Source organism: Astatotilapia calliptera, chromosome 23, assembly GCF_964374335.1.
Source record: "Astatotilapia calliptera chromosome 23, fAstCal68.1, whole genome shotgun sequence".
Taxonomy (NCBI): Eukaryota; Metazoa; Chordata; class Actinopteri; order Cichliformes; family Cichlidae; genus Astatotilapia; species Astatotilapia calliptera.
In genome coordinates this window covers 31,279,025-31,303,757 of record NC_137443.1, presented here as the reverse complement: position 1 = coordinate 31,303,757, position 24,733 = coordinate 31,279,025, and the positions used below count along the sequence as shown (strand labels likewise).

The following is a 24,733-nucleotide window of genomic DNA, read 5'->3' as shown; positions in this document are numbered from 1 at the left end:
AGCACAAAGGTGTAGTGAATAGCCTACTTGCAGAACTTAAAGAGGATCTTCTCAAAGACAAGAACAGGCCCTGTGCTGCCCAGGATGGTGAGAGGCTGCCCAGCAAAAAGAGAGTAGGCTATTCCAGTCATGGAAGCCCCGAATAAGGATTCAATAGCACTCTGGAAACACACGCAATAATGCTCTGATTCATTTAGTCAAACACATGTTGTATTTGGAGTATTCTAGTTTAAATCAGCATTTACTATCATATAAGCTATAACGCTAACTTTATCCTGTTCACACATGCAAGGAGCCAACAGGAAGTCAGACAACATAAGTGAGGCTTGCCTGGGGAAAAAAAGCCAAAGAGCTTTGTCAGTGCCTGTGTCCAATAAAAACCTTTGCTACACAGAAGCATCAGTAAAGTCATCTTTAGAAACTGTTTTGAAACTGCTTTGGATATGTGTTAAAAATACATCTCACTGCATATAAAGAACATCTGTAGCTGTGCGCTTTTGGCCGGAAGCACCAATAAACTGGTCATTTATCCAATCTGACTATGGGCTACCAGCACATAGCTGGAGATGCATGAATGTGATCTGGAGGATCCAACTGTCTCTCAAAGTAATATCATTTTTGTCATAAAACTAAATAAAGGAGGACATGTGAGCTTTGACCTGGTGATGGTGCTTAAAGAAAATTTTTGATAAGATCAAATCCTTCAATTTCCTTCATTCATCTACTGGTTTCAAAGGCTTTGAGTTTGATGCGGTGTGCAGATGATTGTGTATATTCTTCTTGAATGTAAAGAGATGCTTTTGGGGCGTGTTTATAAAGGCTTGAGGAAAAAAATAACAATGATCTTACCACACGCCCCTCTGTAGCCTCACCCAAGAGTCCTCCAAAGGTGATCACAGGGGACATGCAGGCGCAGTAGAGGAAGAGAAATGAGGCTAGACACTGCAGACTGACAGCGTCTGTGTAGTCAGAAAGGTAGTGAGGAGCCTTTCTTTTGACATCCAAGATCAACCCACCACAAAACCTGTGGAGAAAAAGGGATTTTATGAAAGAGCTGCACATACGCATAAAGGTAACAAAGAGCAACTTATCTTACATCTTATTGTAAGATATTGTAAGATTCATAAGAACATCAACATGCCTTTAAACAAGTTATTTTCAGGGCACCAACACTAAAATTACTGTACCTCCGTGCATCCATATGAGTGATTGTGTTGACTCATGGCTCTATCTTTGTATACTTTCAATCACAATGAGCAGGCTCTACTGCTGCTGTGGACTGGGATGGTGGGGAACAATCTGGAAGTGGTTGGTGTGGCAAGCGCGCAAGTTGGTGGGCTGTTGTTCTTATTTCAGGCTAAGCAGCCAGATAGCTGAGCCTGGGTTTCCAGCCAATCTTAGTTGGCATAAGAGTCTGTACCGCAGTATACCGCAGCTAAGCAGACGTACATCACTCACTCTTCTGCCGCTAAACCCTTCCTGGGTGCTGCACTCTCACTTTATTCTTTCAAGCTTGGGTTAAAAAAAATTCCTGATGGCAATAAATTGAATCATTTGTTACCATCAGGGATTTTTTCTGGGGCGATAACAAGATGATATTCTTCATTTTTAATCCCTTCTTTAAATCTCATCTAATCTCAAAAACAGTTTTGAAGGCATATGAAAGTAAAAACGAAATTTATATTTTGAGATCTCATGCTTATATTATTAGGTGTTCATTGCTGAGACTTCAGAGAGCATTAAAAAACTATTAATAAAATAAGGTAAATAAATAAAGCATGGGGCCCTTGGCGGCTTGATTGCTGAAACTGGCTTTAGTTAGATGAAACATCATCCCTCTGGTGAGGAAGGAGTCCAAGGTATTGGCTACGTACAGTCGGCCTCTCCAGGATTCAGTGTCTATATGTTAGTCTTATCCCCAGGGGATGAGAGGTATGCTTCCCTGAATTCTTGCATCAGTGCTTATACGTCAAACGACTGTACAGATGGAAGGTGTCCCATCTGATTTGACCTACAAGGATGTGACTGGGAGGATTGGCCTGCCCAACCTGAACCCAAATGGCCTTTTGTTGTTGGATTTCTACTAAACATAAGGGTTTCCAAAAGTGCACCAACACACTCTAAGACAAAATTGTAAGATGGTCACATCCAGAAAGGACTACAGAAAGATGGACACATCTAGGAAGGACTGCAGAAAGATGGACACATCCAGGAATAATTACAGAAAGATGGACACATCTAGGAAGGACTGCAGAAAGATGGACACATCCAGGAATAATTACAGAAAGATGGACACATCCAGGACGGAGTGCAGAAAGGTGCAGGAAGCTTCCGATCTTCTTAAACAGCAGATGAAGATTTTTCTTTTGGTGGTGGTGGTCAAAGTCACAGCACACTATTTGTATGAGCTGATAATGAATTAGAACCTAAACAAAAGGTCTCAGTGTGGAATTGATGTATGAGGAATAATAGGCAAGTAGGGCACTGCCTCTTAAGAGAACTAAATTTACAGTTTGAGGGCTGGAAGGAGGCTCACAGGCAACAGGAAGGTTCCAGGCACAAAAAGGAGTTTTGAGAGATCAGGGCTCTCAAAACACAGCAAATCATGATCTTTCTCTCTGACACTTACTTCCCAGTGCGCTGGAGCTCTGGGCCACCATGCCCTCCGTGCTCCCCAGACTCTCCAAGATCTGTCACTCCGTTGGGAACTGGGGGAATCTTCCGCTTTTCCTGTGTGTTTAAGATCACTGTCAGTCAGCTGTCTGCTGCCCACATCACTATAACTCTTAGTTGGAATCAAATCTCCACCAAATAGCCTGCATTTGGTACAATATAATTTTAAAAAGTCAAATAATTAAATTCTTATGGATCATATTCTGAGCTCATCAGTATAACAATCTAATTGCTCAGTGGTCTGTCATTAATCCACTGCAGGAGCCTAATGATAAAAGAGAAATGGAAAACAATACCTGAAACAACATCTGTATTTTTTCAAAATGTTTCTTCTGTATGACTAAAAATTTCCCTTCAAGATTGCCTCTCTCTTTTCAGAGTAGACCAGAATAACTAATGGAGGGAAATAACTAATGCTTTGGAGAGGATTGAGAACAGAACCCTGGGGAGTCGCATCAAAGCACAGAGTACAACGCAGTAGAGATTAGAGGAGAACACAGATGTTTAAAAATTCTTGTCAGGCAGTAGGTCACAGAAGGGACTCACGGATATTTGTGAAAAAAAAAATCATTATGTGCACACAGACTTTAAAACTCTGCATAGGTGCTCGGATTAAAGTCCCAAAAAACTGTCATTTTTACTCACTGTTTACCTGGGAGGGCACATTTTTAGGGGGCTCTATTCTGATGGAGGGGTCCCACTCTCCTGGGGGTAACACTGTCACCTGATCCAGAAACTCGTCAATGCCTGCCACCAAGTCATTCCTGTCTTTGGCCTTGTAAGCAACATCATGGAAAATCTGCGGAGAGGCAGATTAAATATAACCTAATGAAATGTAAACTCATGTAGCATACCAGCCATACAGTCAGCAAATTATTATTTATAACCTAACTTCATTCACAACAACAGCATCCAAAGTGAATCTACAGAGGAATAAGACACATTCATGCTCCAATTTCTGTTGTCTAATGTTTATTTTTTTATCCAAAGAATATATGAAAAACAGTATCATTCTTCCTTGCACTGGCACGAAAGCAAATCATAGTGACACATTCAATCCATTTCCATATATGATGTAGGTTAACATCTCTGCCTTCTGTTTTCATGCATCCCAAAGGACTGCTGCCAACAGAGAAGGGGAAAAAAAGAGATAACATCTGGCTCAGATGATGGCATGTAACATTAGCTCATAGCTATACTGTGGGAAATCTCCTGTCAAGGTTTTCATGTCATACTTTACTGATTCCCAAAGGCTTTTTGTTGTTGATGTTTTTCCTTGCTTTTTTGACATAAGTCAAAGGTCAGGCTCAGATATAGAAAAGCAACCCTGAAGTGGGTAGTTGGGCTTTATTTATTGAAGCTTCTCAACTCCCCAAGCTACACTAATATCACGTATAAGAACAGAAAGCAAATCTCACATTGATTTTTCTAGGTTCAGGATACAAATGTGAGTATTTGACCCAGAATAACTAAGAAACCACCCAAGGATCATGGTATGTGTTAAGGCAGATTTGGAAAAAGACACTTACTCCATTACTGAGAACAACTTTAAGATGCTTTAGTTAACACTTTCCATTCCAATGACTTTAATCTTGACATCTTAAACTTGCAATGCATGATTTTCTAGAAAATGGATGGATGGATGGATGGATGGATGGATGGATGGATGGATGGATGGATGGATGGATGGATGGATGGATGGATGCTTTTGTAAAATTATCCATGTAAAAAGCTTCTCCTACAGAGTGGTGAGCCTCAGCCCATCAAATATGTGATTCCTTGACTTAAAAGGCATGACAGTATGACAGCTAAAAACAAAAGACAAATGTGTGTATTATAAACATATTTGTAAAATGTTACAAAAAATGTTTGGAATAAAGCTTCCCACAAAATGCTCACAATGCAGTTTAGACGAATTGAAGTTTTAGAACACACAGCCATTTTTCCTCAGTCTGGCTGAACTTACACATTTTTAATGTACATCAGACTCTTCAAAGAATTGTCTGAGACCTGAACCATTATAACCAGACGCTTTTCTTTCCAAGCTCCATTGACTACGATGACCTGGATGACTGAGAACCTGTTTGATTTGAGAAATTGTTTATATCAATCAAAAATGAGCTAATGTTTTTCATTAGAGAGTAAGATGTTAAAATGTTGTAGTTTATGCAATTTTTGTTTTCTATTTTTTAACTGTAAAAAATAAAAATTGGTTCATGAGATTTCTAAACCATTTCATTCTGTTTTTATTCGCATTTTACATAATATTCCAACTTTTTAGAATTGGAACTATCCTGATTGCAGTTTGCATTCCTATTCCTACTCTACTGTATTTGATCAACTAAGGAGATAATGTTTATGATAATTAAATTAAACATTACTTCACATATACAAGCAATTCCACTTTAATAGTAAAAACCTATAATCTAGAAAGCTTTTTTGCGTTTTATCTCACTGTGCCTAGAATCACTGCAAGAGTTAAAATATCCTAAAACACAGCATTAAACACCTGCTACTTTCTTCAGATTCTTGCCTCACCTCATCAGTCATCAGTGTAGCAATAGACCGGCCAATTTCATGATACTGTGGACCTTTCCCCAGAGGGCCAAGCAAGATGAAAAGAAACCTGCACAAGACAAAGAACAAAAGGTTTTTGGTAAAAGTCAAATCCTTTTTTAATGAGAAATTCAAAGGTTAACCGGCTCATCTATCCAGCCTTCGCACAGAATAAAGGAAGAAGGAGACAGAGGCAAGTTAAGGGCTTTGCCAACAATTTGTTTATTACCTGGTGGTGATGGGAACTTCAGCCAGGCCATTAAGCAGTACAGCAGGAGCTAGGCGGACAAAGGCCACCACAGGGCGCTCTAGGAATTCCAGCTCCCCTACCAGCACATTGGATGCCTCAGCACCAGGTGGGATTTTCTTCATGAAGTGGAGGTCAATCTGTAAAAGAAAAAGAAAACCACTACATTATTATAAAGTAAAAATGTTTATTGGTCTGCTTTAAAAACACAGTGATGTAGATGCAGTCGTACTGAACGTCTTATAAATGAGAATCAACAACACAGCAAGAATCAGGCTTTGAGAAGAAAGAAGTACTCCTGGTAAATTCCACTCAGTTTCCCAGGGTAAGAAGGTTGTGATTTCATATGTAACCCAGGCTTGGTTAAATATACAGCACTACTTATGTGTCCAGCTATCAATGCCCGTAGATAAACAGCAGGATCAGTGGTGGGTCTGGTAGCTAACCTTGCTGAAGTCAACAGTGCTGTTTTCTCGGCTGACGTCCTGTTTGCCCTCATTGTTGGCTGGCTGGGACTGAGGTGAGACTGTTTGCCCTGTCAGGTAGAGCAGGAAACCAACATCAGTTTTCACAGGGGCTCATCCTATCCCAATACCTCTTTCCCACACAAAGACAGAGATTTCCAGGGAGTGACTACAGGGTACAGTTACATTCTCTGAAAAAGGGTTACAGCACTGGTCCCTTTTGTTGTAGGTGCTGAGTCTTTATTGAGGACAAAAGCTTTAGCCCCAGTGATGAAACAAATAATATTGTACCCATTTTCAGAGTGTACCCGGTGAGTTAAAGCGCAATATATAAATTGTTGCTAGACCGTTTAAAGAGAGTTTAAAATAAGGTGCAATCTTTAACTTCCAGTTCAGATTTATGTGCATCAGTTAACCAGTGCTCATTTAAAGCACCTTATTCATTTTGTTTTATTTAAGTCAAAGATTTCACCTTGCAACTGTGGGCGTTAATGAAAACAGTTAAAGAAAAAAGCTAAAAATATGCCTTGCTCAGAATGTCAACTCTTTAAGTGAGTGTGCTATGGTGCTGCTTTTAAAGGAGTTCCAGCAATGAAATGTATATCTGTTCGATACGACACTATAGCTAAGAAACTGTAGCTTTAATATGGAAACTAGTGTGGCTTACAGCTGGCTCCTGGCCTACAACACTCCCATCACCACATTTTGATAAAGCCCACCGATTAATGCGCTATACATTATTTATTTAATCTACAATTAACATATTAATTTGTAACATTTATAATCCAAGTTGTTTCACTGTTTCCAGCCTTTCCGACAAGGGAAGATAACAGCCTGTGGGCTTTGGACTCATTTTTAACAGACAGAAGTAACAATGATATTATGCTGAACTCCTCCTTTAAAGGAATCATTTTAGCATATAATTTATTCAAAAGCAGTGTCCGTGTTTTATTCAGTTGCCAAAAAGGAGCACAAGTGTATTTCCCAGCTTTTATAAAGAAATGTTCAAAGATTTCTTTATAAAAGCTGATCCCCAAAAGCAGCAAAATAAAGACTAGTGAGCATTTACTGCAGTTAGTCATTACTGACTATTTTTTAGAGTTGCTCTACAAGTTCTTATGGTTTCTGTTTAACAAACATATTGATGACAGTGACAAGGAGGGGAGAGTATTATAGAAACTTTTGTGATTCTTCAGTTCAGTTAAGTCTATTCCCAGATGTGGAAAAACTCACAAAACCGCAACAACATAAACATTTCAACTCTTTATATTGCTTCACTTTGAAGCCTCAACAGTAGAAAAGCTGGAAGAACATTTTGACAGTGAGCCTTGGACAGGGAGAAAACTGCTTGAACTGAAGAATGCTGAGCTTTTCTTTTCTTTTTTGTCATGATTATTAACCAGCCATATCCAACCAATCACAATGTTACTCTCCTATCCTTAGCACGTTCTTTTTATACTACTACTGTCTACAGACTTTCTAATCAGCCTACAGGATATCTTGTTGCCCGTGCAGATTTTCTGATCTGTGTCTTCCAGTGAGATGGGGCAGTAGCCTTGTGCAACTGCCTAAAGGACACTAAGACATGTGGTTTTGTTTTCACCAAAGACCATGTCTGGAGTCATGTGATCAAAGCCCCTGCAGGAACTCAAAGGTGAAGAAGGAGTGGACAAGCATAACACACAAGAAACACGCTGCCTACAAGCCCTATAAGAAAAGGCCTTTCTGGGTGAAGTGCTCGTCAGGAGTGTTTTTTCAGGTGAACATTTAGGAGATTTTAAAGTGTGATAACAGAGGCCATTTACTGGGTAAGTTAAATATACGCATGCACACATGCATGCAAAATACAGCAGACAGGAAGAAAGACATACACAAACATGGAGAAACACAAACAAGAGGAGAAAATGAGATATCAAACAGCAGTAAAACAGCATGTCGAGATGGATAATTATTGGATCGTCATGCAAAGGATAATAGCATTAAACAGAAACATACTGCATATATTTGTTTACAACATCAACACGTGAGTAGCTGAGGACATTACAGAGTACAGAAAAGCTTGCAGTCTCATCTACAGACAGGTGTATGTGTGGGTGTCCTGTACATGTTCTGTGCTCACCATTCTTGTCCATGGAGTGAGGCTCAGACTGCTTCTTGCCAATATCAGCAAAGGAGCGTACAATAGGGATGCGGTTGGCCAGTTTTTTGTGGTTTTGGTGATGGTGTTGTTTGAGAAGAGCCTCACGGATCTTTCTCCTGGCATCTTCACCTACAGGGCCAGATGCCTCATACTGATCCAGAACCATGTCTAGGGAAGAAAACACACACAAACGCCATTGTGTTTAACGCAATACCCCTTAAAATGGTTGAATTCACAAAGGCTGCTGGTGTCCGGTGCTGTGTGGCAGCCAGTAATACTAAGCTGATTATTCCAACAAAAAATGACCTGATTTAATCGCACCAAACCAGGTTACATACAATAGATTTGTGCAGCAGAACAGTTTTTACCACAATCAGATAAAGCATTCAGTTTGAAGACCTCTAAATCTAAAACGCAGTTTGAAGCAGATCAAATGGTCCTCTGTATTGTCCTTGTGGATGAACTTCTTCTGGCATATTATGGTGCATGCTAACCTGGACTCCACCCCAATAAAACCCATTAAATCAGTGATTTTAATAATTAAGAGACCCTAACCTTAATATACAAAAACAGGAAATGATGCAAAGATCACAAATTAATAAGCAGTTGCAAAATAAAATGTATAAAAGCCAATGGCAAATAGAAATTAAAATTATTTGCTTGAGTATAGGTTTAGAACTGAGAGTTGGATCAGTAAGCAGACTACAGTGAGGAGTTGTACCATGAAGGCCTGCTAAAAAAGAGTGTAATTGCTACACAACAACTTAAACTCAATTGGAGGTCATATCATGGTTATACAGCAACCTGTCATCTGGTTGGTTAAAAAGATGACAATCCATTTCCTAATCTTATCAATGTAGGAAAAATCCTAAAATTCCATTCAGTTTTATTTATACAGCGTCAATTCACAACGACAACAGCACTTTGTTGTTGTGGTAGACCCCACAATAATACATACATTAAGCCAACAATAATATGACCCCCTATGAGCAAGCACTTTGGCAACAGTAGGAAGGAAAAACTCCCTAATAAAAAGAAACCTCCGGCAGAACCAGGCTCAGGGAGGGGCGGCCATCTGCCAGGACCAAAACAGAGTAGTGCTGCTGGTATAAATATCCCAAAGAGAATGAGATCAACAGATCATCAAAACGTCAAACCACTGAATGAACATTATATTACAACATATGGCATCTACAGCAGTATAAGCTACAATTAAAATTAAGGAAAGTTTCTTCATCCTTCATCCTGAGTAACCTCTGAACTGTGATGTGTTTGGTTACTGTAGATTTAAAGGTGCTGGTCAATGTGAAATGGAACGTGCCAGCTAGTCAAGTATTGTACAGTATAAATACTCCTTCATTCTGTTTGCGCACAATGTGGGTAAACTGTTAGAGTGAGGATCAAGTCAAGCAGGCGGTTTCTATTGAGATGATTTAATGAATTTGCAGCTCAGTGCACCGCTCTCTCTGTTGATATGAATCAATGGAGCTCACTCAATAGTCTCTTTCTTGGTTTCATTTTTTTTTTAAACAATCATTCAAAGAAGACAATATTTATTTAATTACACTTTGGATCTCTCTGCTTTAGCAAATGAACAGACTACACTGGTGTTCACAATTAACAGCTAAAATAAAAAAAATACATGTGATATGCTGTGAACAGTTGGGTTATGATCTTAGATTTAAATTATGTAATAGAGTTTCGCTAGCAGAGGTAAAATGGTAGTAAGTTTCAGAGAGGTGTGGAGCAACAAAAGCTTTGGCACACAATTCTGAAACAAGGGACAGTCAGAAGAGCAAGTGAGGCTAAGCCTAGAGCATGTGGAGCATCTGGATCAGGAAAGGGTGGATTTGGTACTTAATCATGGATAGTGGCAGTGGCTGACATCAAGACATTCTATTGGTGGATGGAAAAGGCTAGCATGAAGCACAGCACAGAAGCAGAAGTCTGTGCAGGCATAGTAGCAGGAAGTAATATGCAAGCTGGGACAGCATATACTGAGAGGCATAACCAAGTCACTGGGATATTGTACAGGAACATCTTTGCTGCATATGGATTAGAAATCCCCATGTCCCAATGGGACATGCCATCAAAAGTGGCTGAGAACACCAGCACAAAGTTCCTGTGGGACTTCTAGTTCCAGACAGGAACCAGCAACCAGACACAGAGGTGGCTGTCAAGGAGCAGAAGAGGGCAACTGTGTGGAAATCCCAACTGACAAGCAACATCAGAAAGAAGGAACATGAGAAAACTGTTGTACCAGAGACTGACAAAGTGTGGTCCAAAAATAGAGCTTGACACTGGGAGAGTGGCTCGATTATATTAAGTACTTGAGCAAAGAAGCTTTCAAGAGAAACACCACGAAGAGCTTCACAACAAAAGCCAACATAAAAACAAAAAGTTAACCAAACACGAGTCTAAAGATGAGGTTTTAGCTGGGGGTTGTTTTTTTTTATTATGTAGATTTTGAACAAATGTGCCTGCTGCATGTTTTTGTGCCATGAAGGTCGCATAAACCCTTTTAAAAATCACTTCATCTAGTGTTTACCTGCAATCTCTTCCAGTGAGTTTGCCCTCATATCCAGCATCACAGTGCCATTCATGATGCAGCTGCGAAGTTCAAAGAGACTGTGTAGAGACAGAGTGGCTACATAGGGTTTACTCCACCGCTCACCACCATCCTCAACGTCTTCCTCAAACTTAAGCCACCTGCAACCAAAAGAAAACACACAAAAAAATTCCTCGATTTTTCCTTGTATTTTCCTTTAAGTTTTGATGTGTACATTATGTTTTATCACTTTGCTAACTCATAGTCCTCTAGCCACATCAATTTAATAAGCTTTTATTTAGATAGAAACAATTCAAAGTCTCAAGCACAACAGGGGAGAAAAAATACAAAGGCATACCTTGCTGTCTCCTTCCATTCAGCATCCTCACCCTCCCTGAGGCAGATTTCGTCCAGCTCAGTGAACAGGGCGTGGGGGATGTGTTCCTCATCGCCATCCTCAGTCCCCAACAGAAACTGCACCCTCTGAGCTGGTGTGTCTGCTGCAGCAAGTTTGATAGGTGGAAGACAAGCACAGAAAAGAAGAAAAAAGCCAAAGAAATTAAGAATTTGAATACCACTGGAAGACATGGATTAGAAGCACATAACCCAGGTTCTGTAAAAATGTGTAATCTAAATCAGCATTTTAGAACCAAAACCTACTGTGTGATGGGGATTCTCTTCCATCCTCAGCTGTGGAATCCCTCTCTTTGGACCTCTTCCTGTGTCTGTGTCCATGGTGACGATGTCGTCGGTGCGACCTCCTGCCTAGAGGAACGTGAACCCCAATGTATAGAGTGCGGTGACCTAGAGAAAAGATGGAAAAAGATGAAGATTAGCTGTGTCATTGATCTAAAATTTTACAGACCTAATCGGTGAGTCACTCACCAGTGACTCATACGCAGGAATACTGCCAATGTGGGATGTGGCAAGATTAAGAAGTAGCTCAGTAAAAGCCCAAAATGTCACAAGTTTAATTCTTAGAGACAAACTTTTATTTATCAGGAAATGTCCTGATTATTTCAGTGAATGTTTTTAATTATTCATGTAAAATCTGTTATCTTTTCAAAATCAAAATGCAAAATAAAACAGCTGGGTTGCATTGTGCAGTCTTACATTACTCTATAACTGCCTAACCAAACACTTTTACCATCTGGGTAAACTAATTATTATATATTATATATTATATTATATTTAAACGTGGCAGAAATTTTATTAATGTTGTTAGATCCCTGGCACAACTGGGGGTACGTACATCCTGTGGAAATAAAGCTAAGTATCATTAGCATGATAACTGTGACAGAGGTCACCCATACAGATAAATAAAACAAAAGACCTGGTGTAGAATACAAAGAAAATGGGACTGAGCAACAATCCTTGTGGTACTCCAGTGAAAAGAAAACATCCTTTAGCCTTTAGCCACCGTATTTTGAGTCATTTGCTGTAAACTTTGTGGAAAACTTGTAAATATTATTTTACCTAAACCTTTTTCTACAGGTGAACACGTTGCTACATGTGTTAGGACAGCAGCTGAATGAGTACATTGGTTAAATATACCAATGCACATCATCTAATTCAACTTATAGACCTTTCATTCCCAAGTAGAAGTAAATCACATATAGAATTGCAGTGTTGAGTTTAGACTTTAGCCTATTTTTATGCATATAAAAAGAACCCATACTGGCATATTTTTAACTGTCACAAATGCTGGTTTAATAAAGAAAATTATATTATTATATCATATTTCAAAAACGGGTCTAGAAAAAAATAATAAAAACAAGCTATCATAGCTTGTAGCTTGTACATAAATAAAAATAACAATGCTCAACTTGCCCAGTAATATAGAGAAGTAAATGCCATTGTCTGTTAGGTAAAAACCACAAAGACATTATTTAACGAACTACTACCTCTAGGGTCTTTGGTCATCTTTGCACAAGTTGAAATGATTTTGACATTATAATATCTTTGTAATTACTTACTTTCATCAAATAAATACAGAACAGATAATGAAAGGGAGATTGTGAAAGGATATTGTACAATGTAGCACAAAGGCCTTTTTCTAATGTCCATGTGTATGTACGCGCGCATCCGCAGGGTCAGTGAGAAGATAATGCGAGCTGACTTTCTCCTCTTTTATTGCAATCGAGCTGCCTGGCCACTGCTGCCTTCCTGCCGGCTCTCAGCTCTGTGTCCGGACACAGACAATACTTCTACACACGCTGTTCTCTTTATTTGGCTTCACCACCGTATGAGGCGCCACATTGTCCGGCATAATGTGACACCACATGGATATACCCCATGAAATTTGATGCTAGGGAGCCACAAAATAGGGTGCGTCAAAGGAGCATCACTTTAAGTCATTTTTTTCTCACCAGAAAGATGACACAAGGGAAAGTGGTTGGTTATACTGTTTTCATCAACCCATCAAAGGCACTAGCACTTTTGTACAAATTTACATGTCTACTTTACTGAAAAAACAACACTCTTGCTGGCATTCACCTTTAGAGGAAAAGATCAAACCCATTTTGCATACCACTGTAAAAAAGGTTATTTCATTCATAAATAATTTATCATTAGCAACCATTAAATATATCACTTTGTTTGTAACAGTATACATGCTGAATTAAAGTGAAAGTATGCATTTGAAATTAGTGTTCATGTGAAAACTGTGTGCATTTCAACACAACATTTCAACTGTACAAGTACAAGTATTTTAAATCCTCAGGATATGTGTATTTTTTAATATAGGAGGAAAGATTATTTATTATTATATTTGCAATGTACAGTTGAAGTGTGAATACACTTCCTATACATATCTGATTGATTATCAGAAAAACTCGGTACTGTATATTTTCGGTACTGTATATTGTATATTTTGTCAGATAAAAATATCCCAGTGATTGCCTTGAATTGTTTTCACTTGCTTGGATACATGCCTAATCTCATCACAGCATACTAATCAGATTTAAGCAATGAAAAGACAAAAGATGAATCATCTAGGAGCACAGTAACATCAGATCATTTCAGAGTACACACCCTGCACCAATAGGAATCCAGAGAAAAAATTAGATCTCAGAGGATGCAATGAGAAAATGAACGACAGGTCAGAATAGATTTGTAGTTTGGAGGCTATCTTCTTAACAGAGCATGTACCGTTGCCGATGCAAACTGTTCTCAGCATTGACTGAATTATGCATGTCAGAAGCCGAGGAGAGAATGACTGTGCATATGCAGGAAATTTCATATATGAACAGACAGGACCTAGGCAGCTGAGGAACACATAACAGGAAAGCAAGAGAGCTTTAGAGTTCATGAGCAAGTCTCACAAGTGAAGGACTTTACAAAAATAGCACTTGTCCTCCAGGCCTAAACTACTGCTGATGTCATAGGATGTTTCTTTTCCTTTTCTTCTGTTGCCACATCTCACTGGCTTTCAGTCAGCCTCAGCCTGAATTCACTCAGCTGTGTGACATGCTGTGTTTTAGCGTCCACATCCTCAAGTCCATGGGTGTGTATTCATGTATGTGTAGGATTACGTGACTACTGACAAAAGTAATTCTGATTGGCTTTTGCTGGGTTTTGCAGTCTTATCATACAACTGCCTTGGCCTCTGAAGAAGCAGTACAGTTTATGTTCTCAGTTTATTCATGTCATGTGTGGCAACCTCTTGTACTTGTTGACATTGCAAAGTTTTCTTTGATTAGAGATAGTCTTTATATATATCTCAGTTTTTGATGCCAACTGGAGACTATTTAAAATAGCTAAAATAGCTGATTATTTCAAATATATTCATATTCAAAATTCTGTAAAATATACATTTACAGAATATATTCCTAATGTCAGTAACTTCCTAAAGCAGCTGCTTGCTATAATTTCATATCAAATGTTAATCAAACATGAAACAAGTATTTCTGGGAACTCCTTTCAGTGTTGCTCCAAATTTTATGCAATATAGAATATTGCAGAGTAAAGTCAACAAGACTAAAGTCAGCATGCAGCTAATAATAGTAAACATGCTAAGTGTGACAAGGGTGCGGTAACATCAATGCAATAAAACCTAAATCATGTGTGTGGGGTTGCCCAGCTAGCAGTTGTATGGATGTCCCCAACAGAAACACTCTTAAAAAAGGTGCGTGACCTAGCCTTTGGTATTCTCCTGGTGTAATGTGCATGCAGGTACACAGGAGGCTGCAGTCCCTGGCACTCCAGTGTGGCAACCACTGGAGGGACACATGATTCCTTCTGTAAGAAGGATCCCAGGAAGGAGTTTGTTGCTTTTCCTAAACCCTTTAGTTCTGGTTACATTTTTAAGCTCAGACACTGCAAAGTGAAGCCACGTCTGGCTCTCATCAGCAAAAAACAGGAGATGAAAAGTTAAAAGCTCCAGTGTGGGACAGCTATAGGTAGACTCCCTATCCTTAAACACGAAGGCAGGCATAGGATACAGAAACATCGGATTTTATCTAGACAGCAATAGGAGTGTTTCGAGTGAAAGTTCCTTTAAGTAAAGACATTCTAAAGGCTCAAAAGGCAGCTCTAAAAGTGCCTCTAAAACTGTCAGTAAATCGCACAAGGGAAAAACAGGCTTGGCAGGAGACCTCAGCTAGTGGCCTCCCTTCATAAACCTCCTTATCTGAGAATTCTGACCAATTGGTGCAGAACCAAAGCCAACATGACTGGCTGAAATTGCAGCCAAATACATTTTAATACATGTTATCTAGCAAATCCTGAAGGAAGCATAACAGCTTTGGAACTGAGCACTATCTGAACACCATATCTAAGATACACACCATAAAGTGAACATGTGGAAAGAGCTGTTGCACTCTGAATGGTCTCAATGACCCACAGAAGAAGAACAGACTCATTCAAATTCAAGTTTTCACATGCCAGGCCCTGAGAACTAACTGCATTGGATGTGGTTGAAAAAGCTGCCTATGTCTCTGTGACGCTAAGTCCCTCAACCCTCTTGGGATTGAGTCACAAAGGCAGTGGCCACTGCTGGTTGTGGAGCAGACAGGCTCATTGCTTCTCATTGACCCAACAGGCCATGGATGGTCATCCATGACCTGTTGGGTCAATGAGAAGCAATTAAAATCAGAGACAGTCACTGCTCCCTGAGGTTGAAAGGGAGAAACACATGTAGCAGCACATTCAGCCATGGGTGAGGTGAGATTTTGTGTCCTCGCCCTCGTTTCTTATAGAAAATAATTCATTGCATGATGCAAACAGATTTACGGACGCCTTACCAAACTTGTCCCACAGCTGGTAAACTATTTTGGGATTGAGTCACCACTCCCTGTAGAGTAGAGAACCTCTGGAGAGCAAATCCGCTCCAGTGTTCAACACACCAGGAACATGCGTCACACTTAATGAGAGGAGTTGTTTGCTGCTCTACATAATCAGGCTGTGAGCCAACTTGTGTAATGTCACCGAGAGAAAGCCTCCCTGACAGTTTATATACACCACTGCTGTTGCATTGACGTCCTTAACAAGACATTACAATTTTCAGAAGCAGCAAGAAATAGCTCAAAGCCAGAAAAACTGTCCTCCACATATTTGTTTGAAGGTGCAACTTCAAACAAGTGCCATTTATGGTCCTTCTCTTGAAAATACCCCCCTACCCAGTCAATGAAGCACCTGTTGTCAGAGTTTTCCTCATAACAACCACATCCAAGTGGTCACCAACAGCGAACACTTCTGGGTCTCCCCACTCACAGAGACCTATCAGGCATACATCTGAGAAGACATCTCACATCCAGCTGCAGGTGAGATACCCAGTGCTGAAAGTCCTCCATCCTCAACAGCTCCTGAGCAATGACAGAGATTACTGAGGACATCAGCTTATCAAAAGACCATGTTTCCCTTGTGAAAAAGGGGAAGGTGGTGGCGAAATTTCTCCTTGACTTTGAACAGTTAGAGAAATTATATCATCCTGATTTTGAATTTAATGTCAGCAAACATGTCTCAAAAATGTTGGGACCGGGCAACAAAAGATTACAAAAAGTAAGCGGTGATAAAGAAATAACCGGAGGAACATTTTGCACCTAATTAAGTTAACTGAGCTTCTCTTAAGTAAAAGTGGAAGAGATTTACCACTCTATAAAAATCTAGAGCTTTCAGAATAATGCTCATTAACAGCAAAGGCTGTGACTATGTCACCATATAGAGCATATCATATACTCAAGAGATTCTGAGACTCTAGAGAAGTCTCTGTGTGTAAGGGACACTAATAAGTCAATATTGAATGCTCATGATCTTCTCAACCTAAAGCGGCACTGCATTAAACCCAGCCATGATTATGTCATGGAAATATGAAGCGCCTTGAGGCGACTTTTGTTGTGATTTGGCGCTATATAAATAAAATTGAATTGAAATTGAATTGAAATTGAAATATCTACATAGACTCAAGATCACTTCTAGAAATTGCTGTTCATGAAAACAGTCCACCATGTTATCCACAAGCTTTGTTATCCAAAGAAGAAGTAACATGTGAACAGAAACGTCACCGCTCTTCTCTGGTGTAGTCAAGATCTTTTTCAGGAAAGGCCTCACATATTTCAGAGGGATAATGCTAAACCGCACGCTCTACCTTTTACAACAACGTAGCTTCATTGTTGAAGAGCCCAGGATTTGAATTGCCTGCCTGCAGTCCGGACCTTTCAAAAATATGACAGAAGACCCACGACTGTTGAGCAGCTAGAGTCCTAGAATGTCAGACAGGAATGAGATAACATTCCTCCTCAAAAGGTCCAACTGATGATCTCTTTAGTACCCAAATGTTTACGACTCTTGTTGAAAGAATATTTTTGTAACATGTTGCTGCAAACAAATTCAAATTTAAATTCAAAACAAGCTCATATTATTCTTTTCATATTTTCATATTTTTTTTATTTACATTTCACACAACATTCCAATTTTTTAGAATAGGGGTCATACTTAACACATTAAGGGAATACTTTCTATTGAGATATTGTTCAATTTTGTATTTGAATTGGATCTATTAACAGTGATGTAATACACATAATTAACTCTCCTAGAACTAATCTAGTAGGAGGAGTTATGCAGTGACATAACTTCAGAGGATCTTCTTTTCCTGCTTTTTGAAGAGTCTGTGTTACCACAGCAACAGACAAGAATAAAGTAATTATGGAAACCATCATCCAGAGATGCGGGTCCTTGAGATGAAAGTACTGCCTCACTGACAGAGTGTCAGAATAAAAGACTGACATTTCTGCCAGCTACCTAGATCCACGTTGCCTGGTAACAAAAATTCTGTGGATGCTGACGGGGAACCAATTCTGCTTCAGTAATAACTCATCTTTTGAGTGTACCAAAGCTTTCTATTGTTTGACTATTGCACAGAAAACTCTTTAATGCTCTCGATATGAATGTACATTTATTTTCACCATTTGCCTCCTAACAGGCCTTTGTCTTGTATGCTGCTTTCTAAAATTATTTCATGTACCCACATTATTTTGCCTATTTTCACCTAGTTTAGATTGTCTTTGGTCATCTTACTAAACATGTAAATACATCAGGGTTGTTTTTTTTTTTTTAATTACACTTGTATTGCAAAATTACAGGTTTAGCACGTTAGTATGAGTAATGTTCACTACCTTTAATCAATCAAGGCTTTATTCGCCACGTGCAGGTTGGCCTGCAGTGAAATAGGACCCCCCCCCCCCCCCCCCCCACAACCTTACACACACGACACAGACATCACATGGGGATACAGGTCGGAGATTGGTAGCGTTACAGAAAAAGAAAACACTGAAATATACACTACAATGGGAAAGTACAAGAGGAAAAAAAAAGAGACCTCTACTCATGCTGGGCTCCTGAGAGGACAGCATGAGAACAGGAAACAAAAAAAACAGCCGGTTCCGCTTTCTTAATTCTTCGATAAGTCAGGGCCAAGCCAGCTCCGATCAGCCAGAACCCTGTTACCATGGTTCCGAATAGGTAGATATCTTCAGCACTCAGGCTCACCCAAGCCCAAACTTCTCGTTGAGAAAGGGGTGTCAATTGCATTTAGGGACCAATTGATCAAATCCATAATTCCTCTTTTAGGTTTTAGAGAACAGACTGTGAGAGAGTGTTCCAGGGAAAAGTAATACAAAAAAACACGAGACTAGACAAGGACATAAGAGGCTAAGCAGGGAAGCTAAGGGAAAGGCGGAGAGGAGAAAAGTGCGACCGCCTTCGTCAAGAGCAAGAGCAGAAGAAAAATGTCAAATAATAAAGGTAATAAATTCAAAAATAGATATGGGGACAGTTGTATTACTAAAACTGGTGAGTCAACATTCAATTCTCTCATTGTTGTTAACATAGTCAGGTTAGTCTTTGTCTTAACATGCGATGCTACTTAGCACTATAAAGTTAATGACTTTTAAACATATCATAACAGAGAGCCTGTTCCAGATCCTCTTGGACTAAACCCAAGGTTTGGTCTGCTTACATTATATGATTGTCATGGAGTACTGATCTTTTTGCATTTTTAAGATGTTTTCTTATTTGCTGATATTTCCCTGTGGATTTATTAAGGTTTTTCTTTTTAAACAAAAATTAAGTCCACTTTTACAAAAAGGAAACCCTTTTGTAACCCTTTGAACTTTGTTGTCTATTCAGGATGCTGTTTGGTGCAGAAATTGCACCTCTGTCTCTTTTATGTCATCTGAAATGCTGATGCAAGCAGATGTGCAGAGAAAAGACCTTGTGCTCTTTGATGCAGCAGCACTCACATCAAAATCCAACATCCATTTGCAATGACTTAGACAGGTGGACTGATATTATATACGGCTTTTCTGGTGTTCCTAGGCTCTGCTATGATTAACACTGCTATGTTGTAGCTTTTATATATTACATTGATATTATATAACACATGAAAATGATAGATATAATTGATCAGTGTTATGGAAAATGTTGGTGTGAGCAGTTGTTGAGTCACCTGGGAATAAACATTTGAATATTTTGGCCTCTGTTGTATCAAGCAAATGTTCAGTATCACTTAGTGATGTTACCTTCTAGTTCTTCCTTCTCAAAATTGGTGGTGAGCATGGAGCGTGTGCCCCCGCGGTCCACTATTGCCTCTTCATCAGTTCTCTACAGGAGACACACAGAGGCAAAGGTGATTACTCAGCATTAAAAAAATAAGAACCAACAATTTGTATGTAGCATGCACATTTTTAATATTATCTTCCTACAAATTCACAGGTGTAGCACTTCCCTGTTGCCCTAAATGCAACAATTCTCTGCCTCCCCTGCTATCAGCCTAGTGAGACGATGTGTCTTGAAATAAACACACAGGAAAACTCAGCATTAAGGCTGACATCCAGTCACTGTTACCATGGCAACAACAGACAGCCAATTGCAATTTAGAAGGAGCACATTCATCTATGGAATGCCAGAGTACACCATTTTCAGTTACACCTTTAAGAAGATCGCCTTATTGTGTGTACGCTTTAAATCATGTAAACGCTAACCCACCCACACCTTCCCCAAGCCCAGTTTCTTGGGAACTGGAGCAAGAGCACACACTCAGTGTAGAGTGGAAGAAACAAGGCCTGGTGATAATGGACACAGAGTAGTGCTTTTCTGGTAACACCCTTCTATAAATAGCTCTGACCTTGACAAATAAAAAAACACACTTTTGAGTGTTCACTGTGCTTTTAATATTCACTGAAAACACTGAAATATGAATGTGGTGTTTTTAACATATGCTCTGGAGACAAAAAAAAAGGAGACAACTTCTGTGGCTTCTAGTAGTAGAAAAGTGGTCGTAGCGATAAATTCTCTATCTCCTTGTCACTTTCTCTTATACCTCTGACTCTGCGTCTTATCACTCTCTCTCTTTTTGTTAGGAGTCTTGTCTTTAGCTCCTAGATCATATGTGTTTTACTAGATGTTCCCTATGAATGTGCAAATCATCGAATTATTCAGTATCAACAAGCATTTTGGTAGTCTTCACACAATAGTATTTGACCAAAAAAATAAACTTAGCACAAAAAGTAGAGAAATTTGTGTTCGGTCTATTTTTCTTTGTTAGGGCCCTCAGGCTGTTGTGGCTTCTGCATGCCACTGACGCCCCTGTTTGCTAAATAAATAAACGGCCAATATACCTTGTTGCTTCAGACTTCAATCATCTAATTCAATACACTACACCAAAAAAAAGGACAATAGCATGATTTGTACAGTTTGTACAGGGCTAAAAATTCATCTGTTCTCATGTCTTTCATTGATGCCTCTAAGGCTTTTGATCGAGTGAACCACAGAAAACTTTTTGATAAAATGAAGAGACGGGGAGTTCCTCAGTACATCGTGAGGATTCTCTCTTACTGGTACGCTCATCAGAACATGCAGGTTAAATGGGGAAGCAGTATTTCTGCCCCCTTTGGTGTCAGCAATGGTGTTAGACAGGGTGGGATTTTGTCTCCAATTTTATTTAATTTGTATGTTGATGATTTGTCCATACAACTGAGAGCCTGTAACACTGGGTGTATATTAGGTAAAGCACTGATAAATCATCTCATGTATGCAGATGACCTGGTTGTTTTTAGTCCAAGCAGTGCTGGGTTACAGGATCTTCTTAATGTCTGTACTGAATATGGTGTGCAATATGACATTGAGTACAATGCTGCTAAAAGTGCTGTTTTGATATGTAGAACCAAGCAGGATAAACAGCTAAATTTCCCTTTGTTTAAACTGGCACAAAAAACTCTTGAAGTTCATAAAAAGGTGAAATACCTCGGTCACTTTATTACTTTGTTTAAAGCGTATTGCACACCGCTATATACTGCCCCCTTGTGGTCATCCTACAAACAATGTAGCATGCAGAAGCTGCATGTTGCATATAATGATGCGATGAGAATCCTTTGCAGGATACCTAGAAGTGGTAGTGCCAGCCAGATGTTTGTAGCTGTGGGTGTTTGGACTTTTAAAGCACTTTTAAGGAAGCTAATGTTCAATTTTAGAGAACGACTGGATGGTTCGAGTAACAGTATAATTTTAGCACTCACAGATCCGACACTGAGTGGTTCCCGTTACTCATCCAGTCTCAGAAAGCACTGGTTAAAGTGTTTGTGTATTTATTGATTTATTTTAAGTAATTGTGCTTTATGTATATTATGGTTTTATATTTTTTTACAAATGTTTTAGATACTTATTTATATACATATATATATTTAATGGTTTATACCTTGTGTTGGGGGGGGGGGGGGGGGGAGTGTTGTGTGTGTGTGTTTTTTTTTGTCTTGTTTTTATGGACATGAAGTCTGCCAATAAAGATTGAATTGAATAAGTTGTTGACAGAGAAAATTTGAAGTTTTTCATGGACATTTCAAAATGGCAGCAATGCTGCCCATTGGCTCCAAAATATCTCACCATGTTGACCATTATATGGTTAGAATATCTTTGCAGACTGTGACGCAGGAAGGCAGTTTTTACACCCTGTTTAAGGTCAAGGAAAAACTTTTAATGAATTAGACATGGAAAAAACTATGAATATGTGAAGCATATATTTGAAGTTACTGAACTGGAGACAGGGCTGGAGAGTTAAGTTAATCATTTAGACTAAGACAGTTACTTTTTGTCATTTTAAGTCTGAAATTTCATGTTAACTTACATATGCAAAGGAGGCGCTTTGAGACCCTCAAAGCGCCTTACAATTCTACTTTATAATTCCCCTCTGGCTATCACCAGTAGGTGGTAGGTGAAGTGTCTTGCCCAAGGACAAAATGACCGAGAGTGTCCGAGCTGGGGCTCGAAACGGCAACCTTCTGATTACAAGGCGAACTGCCAACTCTTGAGCCACCATCGCCCTAAATAACAATAATAATAATTATTATTTGGTGTAAAAAAAAAAAGTTTATACAAATCATTTTATAGATTTTTCCATAGCATTACGTTTGAATTTAACAGTTCAATCTTTCAAATAACAGACAAATATTTGTGAAATTATGATACATTTGTGAATGTATTTTAACAATCTAAATATGCATATGTACAGACAGATACATTTAAAAAAACAAGAAAATTATGTTTTATTACATTTACAGTGATTTTACGTTGATTTACATTTGAAATGTTAAATCACAGTCTATTTATGTGAATTTAATGATATTCTAGAAGAACAGTACAAAACTGTAAAATACACAGTAAAATACTTTTATATTACAATTTTTTTTACAGTGTGGCAGATGGTAAATGATAATCTGACATTTCCTCAGTGTCTCCATTTTGTCACTATTTATGCCTATGCATCCAGAATCAACCCTCTACAGACTCCATGTACTGCACCTCAATCTACAGTCACACATATGAGTCACTCAAGACAAAGTGTGTATATGTCAAGGAGCGAAAAAGTACAGAAACACTAATAAACTGATATAATCCCTGTCCTTTTCTTTCTTGGTAGAAGCTGCAGTGAAGATCTGAATGTTTGTAACAGTTCTGGTGTCATGCTTTGCCAAAAGGTGGATCCAAAGAGCAAACCCAGGCAACACTTGGCAAGTTTAAAGAAGTCATAGTTAAGAAGTGAATGGTTTACTGATAGAGAGCAGTTGGCAGGGAGATTTAGCAGCACTACAGGTTTGCATATGGGAGCCCTGTCAAAGAAGAGATAAAGAATTACCAGGAGTCGAATAGGAGAATATGGTCCACCTGTGATAGTCATTAGTTTTATTAGTTATTAGTATAGTTAAGAGTGAATGGAAACTTAGAGATTGTTTGTGGGCAGTTGGTGGATATCCAAGTTTGGTTAATTATGGAATTAATAATGACGACCATGATCTGTCAGAGAAATCTTGCAAACTCAGGCCGTGTATACTCCATATTTGATTACTAGACAGGTGTACGGAGAGCTTCTTCAATGGAGAAACTCCACTCAGGATGGACTCAGAGGAGCCAGAACAACTACTCTACATGACACTTAATAGCAAAGAATATTAAGAAAAACAAGATCTTTCTCGACTCTTCCTCACAGTAAATCTGTAGTACTGCAAAGGTCACTTAACTGGTTTATTTGACAGGGTGACTCCAAAACTTTGTTCTGGGTTTGTGCACCCTAATTTAAAGTAGAGATGGACCGATCCGATATTATGTATCGGTATCGGTCCGATATTGACCTAAATTACTGGATCGGATATCGGAGAAAAATAAAAAATGTAATCCGATCCATTAAATATCACGAAAGCACCTCACAAAACTTGCAACACGCCATAACTCACCTCAGAACGTTAGCACGTCGGAGCAGTATGCATCACGTGATAGAGCGGCTGTGGCATGCGGGACCTGTCGGTGGTCTGGATAGCATTTGGAGCTTCGCTAGCAACCCGGCACAAAGTTATCCCGAGAGAAGTAAAGCAAGTGTGTAAGTCCATCTCTGAATGTTTGTAAAGCATTCCTGCGTTAAGCTTAACAAACGACTGCCTCTTCTTGCTGCTACTTCAATCATGAAACTGCTTAATGATCAGCTGATCAGCTTTTCTGTGGCGAGTCCGTCTCTCTTGTTTGTTTTTGGCCCACTTTGCACCAGAAAGAGGAAACCAGTGGATAAACAACAGCAGCACGTTTAAGCTTGATAAGCTGTTGTTAGAATATATTACTTTCTACTCGAGGATCTTTTTCTACTGTAGTTGACGGCTGGTAACTGTGCAGGGGCGGATCTAGCAAAGTTTAGCCAGGGGGGCCGATAGGACATTACCAGGGAAAAGGGGGCACAAAGACATACTTTTCTTTCTTATTCTCATTTAAAATGTCTAGCTTTTAATAAATAATTATCTGACACCCAAAGTTTTAATTTGATGTAAAATGAATAGAAGTCAATTACTGTATATAGTGACTATTAAGTCTAATATATATACCCTAGTAAGCTATAGTACTTTTTCCTTTGGGAAGGTACCATCTGTGCAGTCTGCAATTTTGTTGAAGAAAGATGTTGAAGCTATTTAATATTTCTTGAAAAATAATTGATTTCTGTGCATTTTTTTTTTACACTGCATCAAATTAAGGTTGATTACGTCGATTAAGCATCATGAGGTGGAGCGTGAAGGGTGGTTCCCTATTTTTTATTTATTTATTTTTGTTGTTGCTGGGAGTTGGAACCCTATTAG

General features: G+C 39.0%; 1 protein-coding gene across 4 annotated transcripts in view; it reads right to left on the bottom strand.

Moving 5' to 3' along the window:
* Window positions 1-24,733, bottom strand: part of LOC113015811 (sodium-driven chloride bicarbonate exchanger-like) — a 50,047-nt gene that overhangs the window by 9,101 nt on the left and 16,213 nt on the right. For 3 of the 4 annotated variants that reach the window (XM_026158136.2, XM_026158132.2, XM_026158135.2), the window contains 12 exons: window positions 19,646-19,727; window positions 11,289-11,432; window positions 10,987-11,128; window positions 10,629-10,789; window positions 8,060-8,248; window positions 5,923-6,011; window positions 5,459-5,616; window positions 5,212-5,299; window positions 3,326-3,472; window positions 2,630-2,730; window positions 850-1,024; window positions 28-161 (listed from right to left, as the gene is read on the bottom strand). In XM_026158136.2, coding sequence (XP_026013921.1) covers window positions 28-161; window positions 850-1,024; window positions 2,630-2,730; window positions 3,326-3,472; window positions 5,212-5,299; window positions 5,459-5,616; window positions 5,923-6,011; window positions 8,060-8,248; window positions 10,629-10,789; window positions 10,987-11,128; window positions 11,289-11,432; window positions 19,646-19,727 — 1,610 coding nt within the window. The remainder of the gene's footprint in view (window positions 1-27; window positions 162-849; window positions 1,025-2,629; window positions 2,731-3,325; window positions 3,473-5,211; window positions 5,300-5,458; window positions 5,617-5,922; window positions 6,012-8,059; window positions 8,249-10,628; window positions 10,790-10,986; window positions 11,129-11,288; window positions 11,433-19,645; window positions 19,728-24,733) is intronic. The other variant, XM_026158133.2, reaches the window with a different exon arrangement.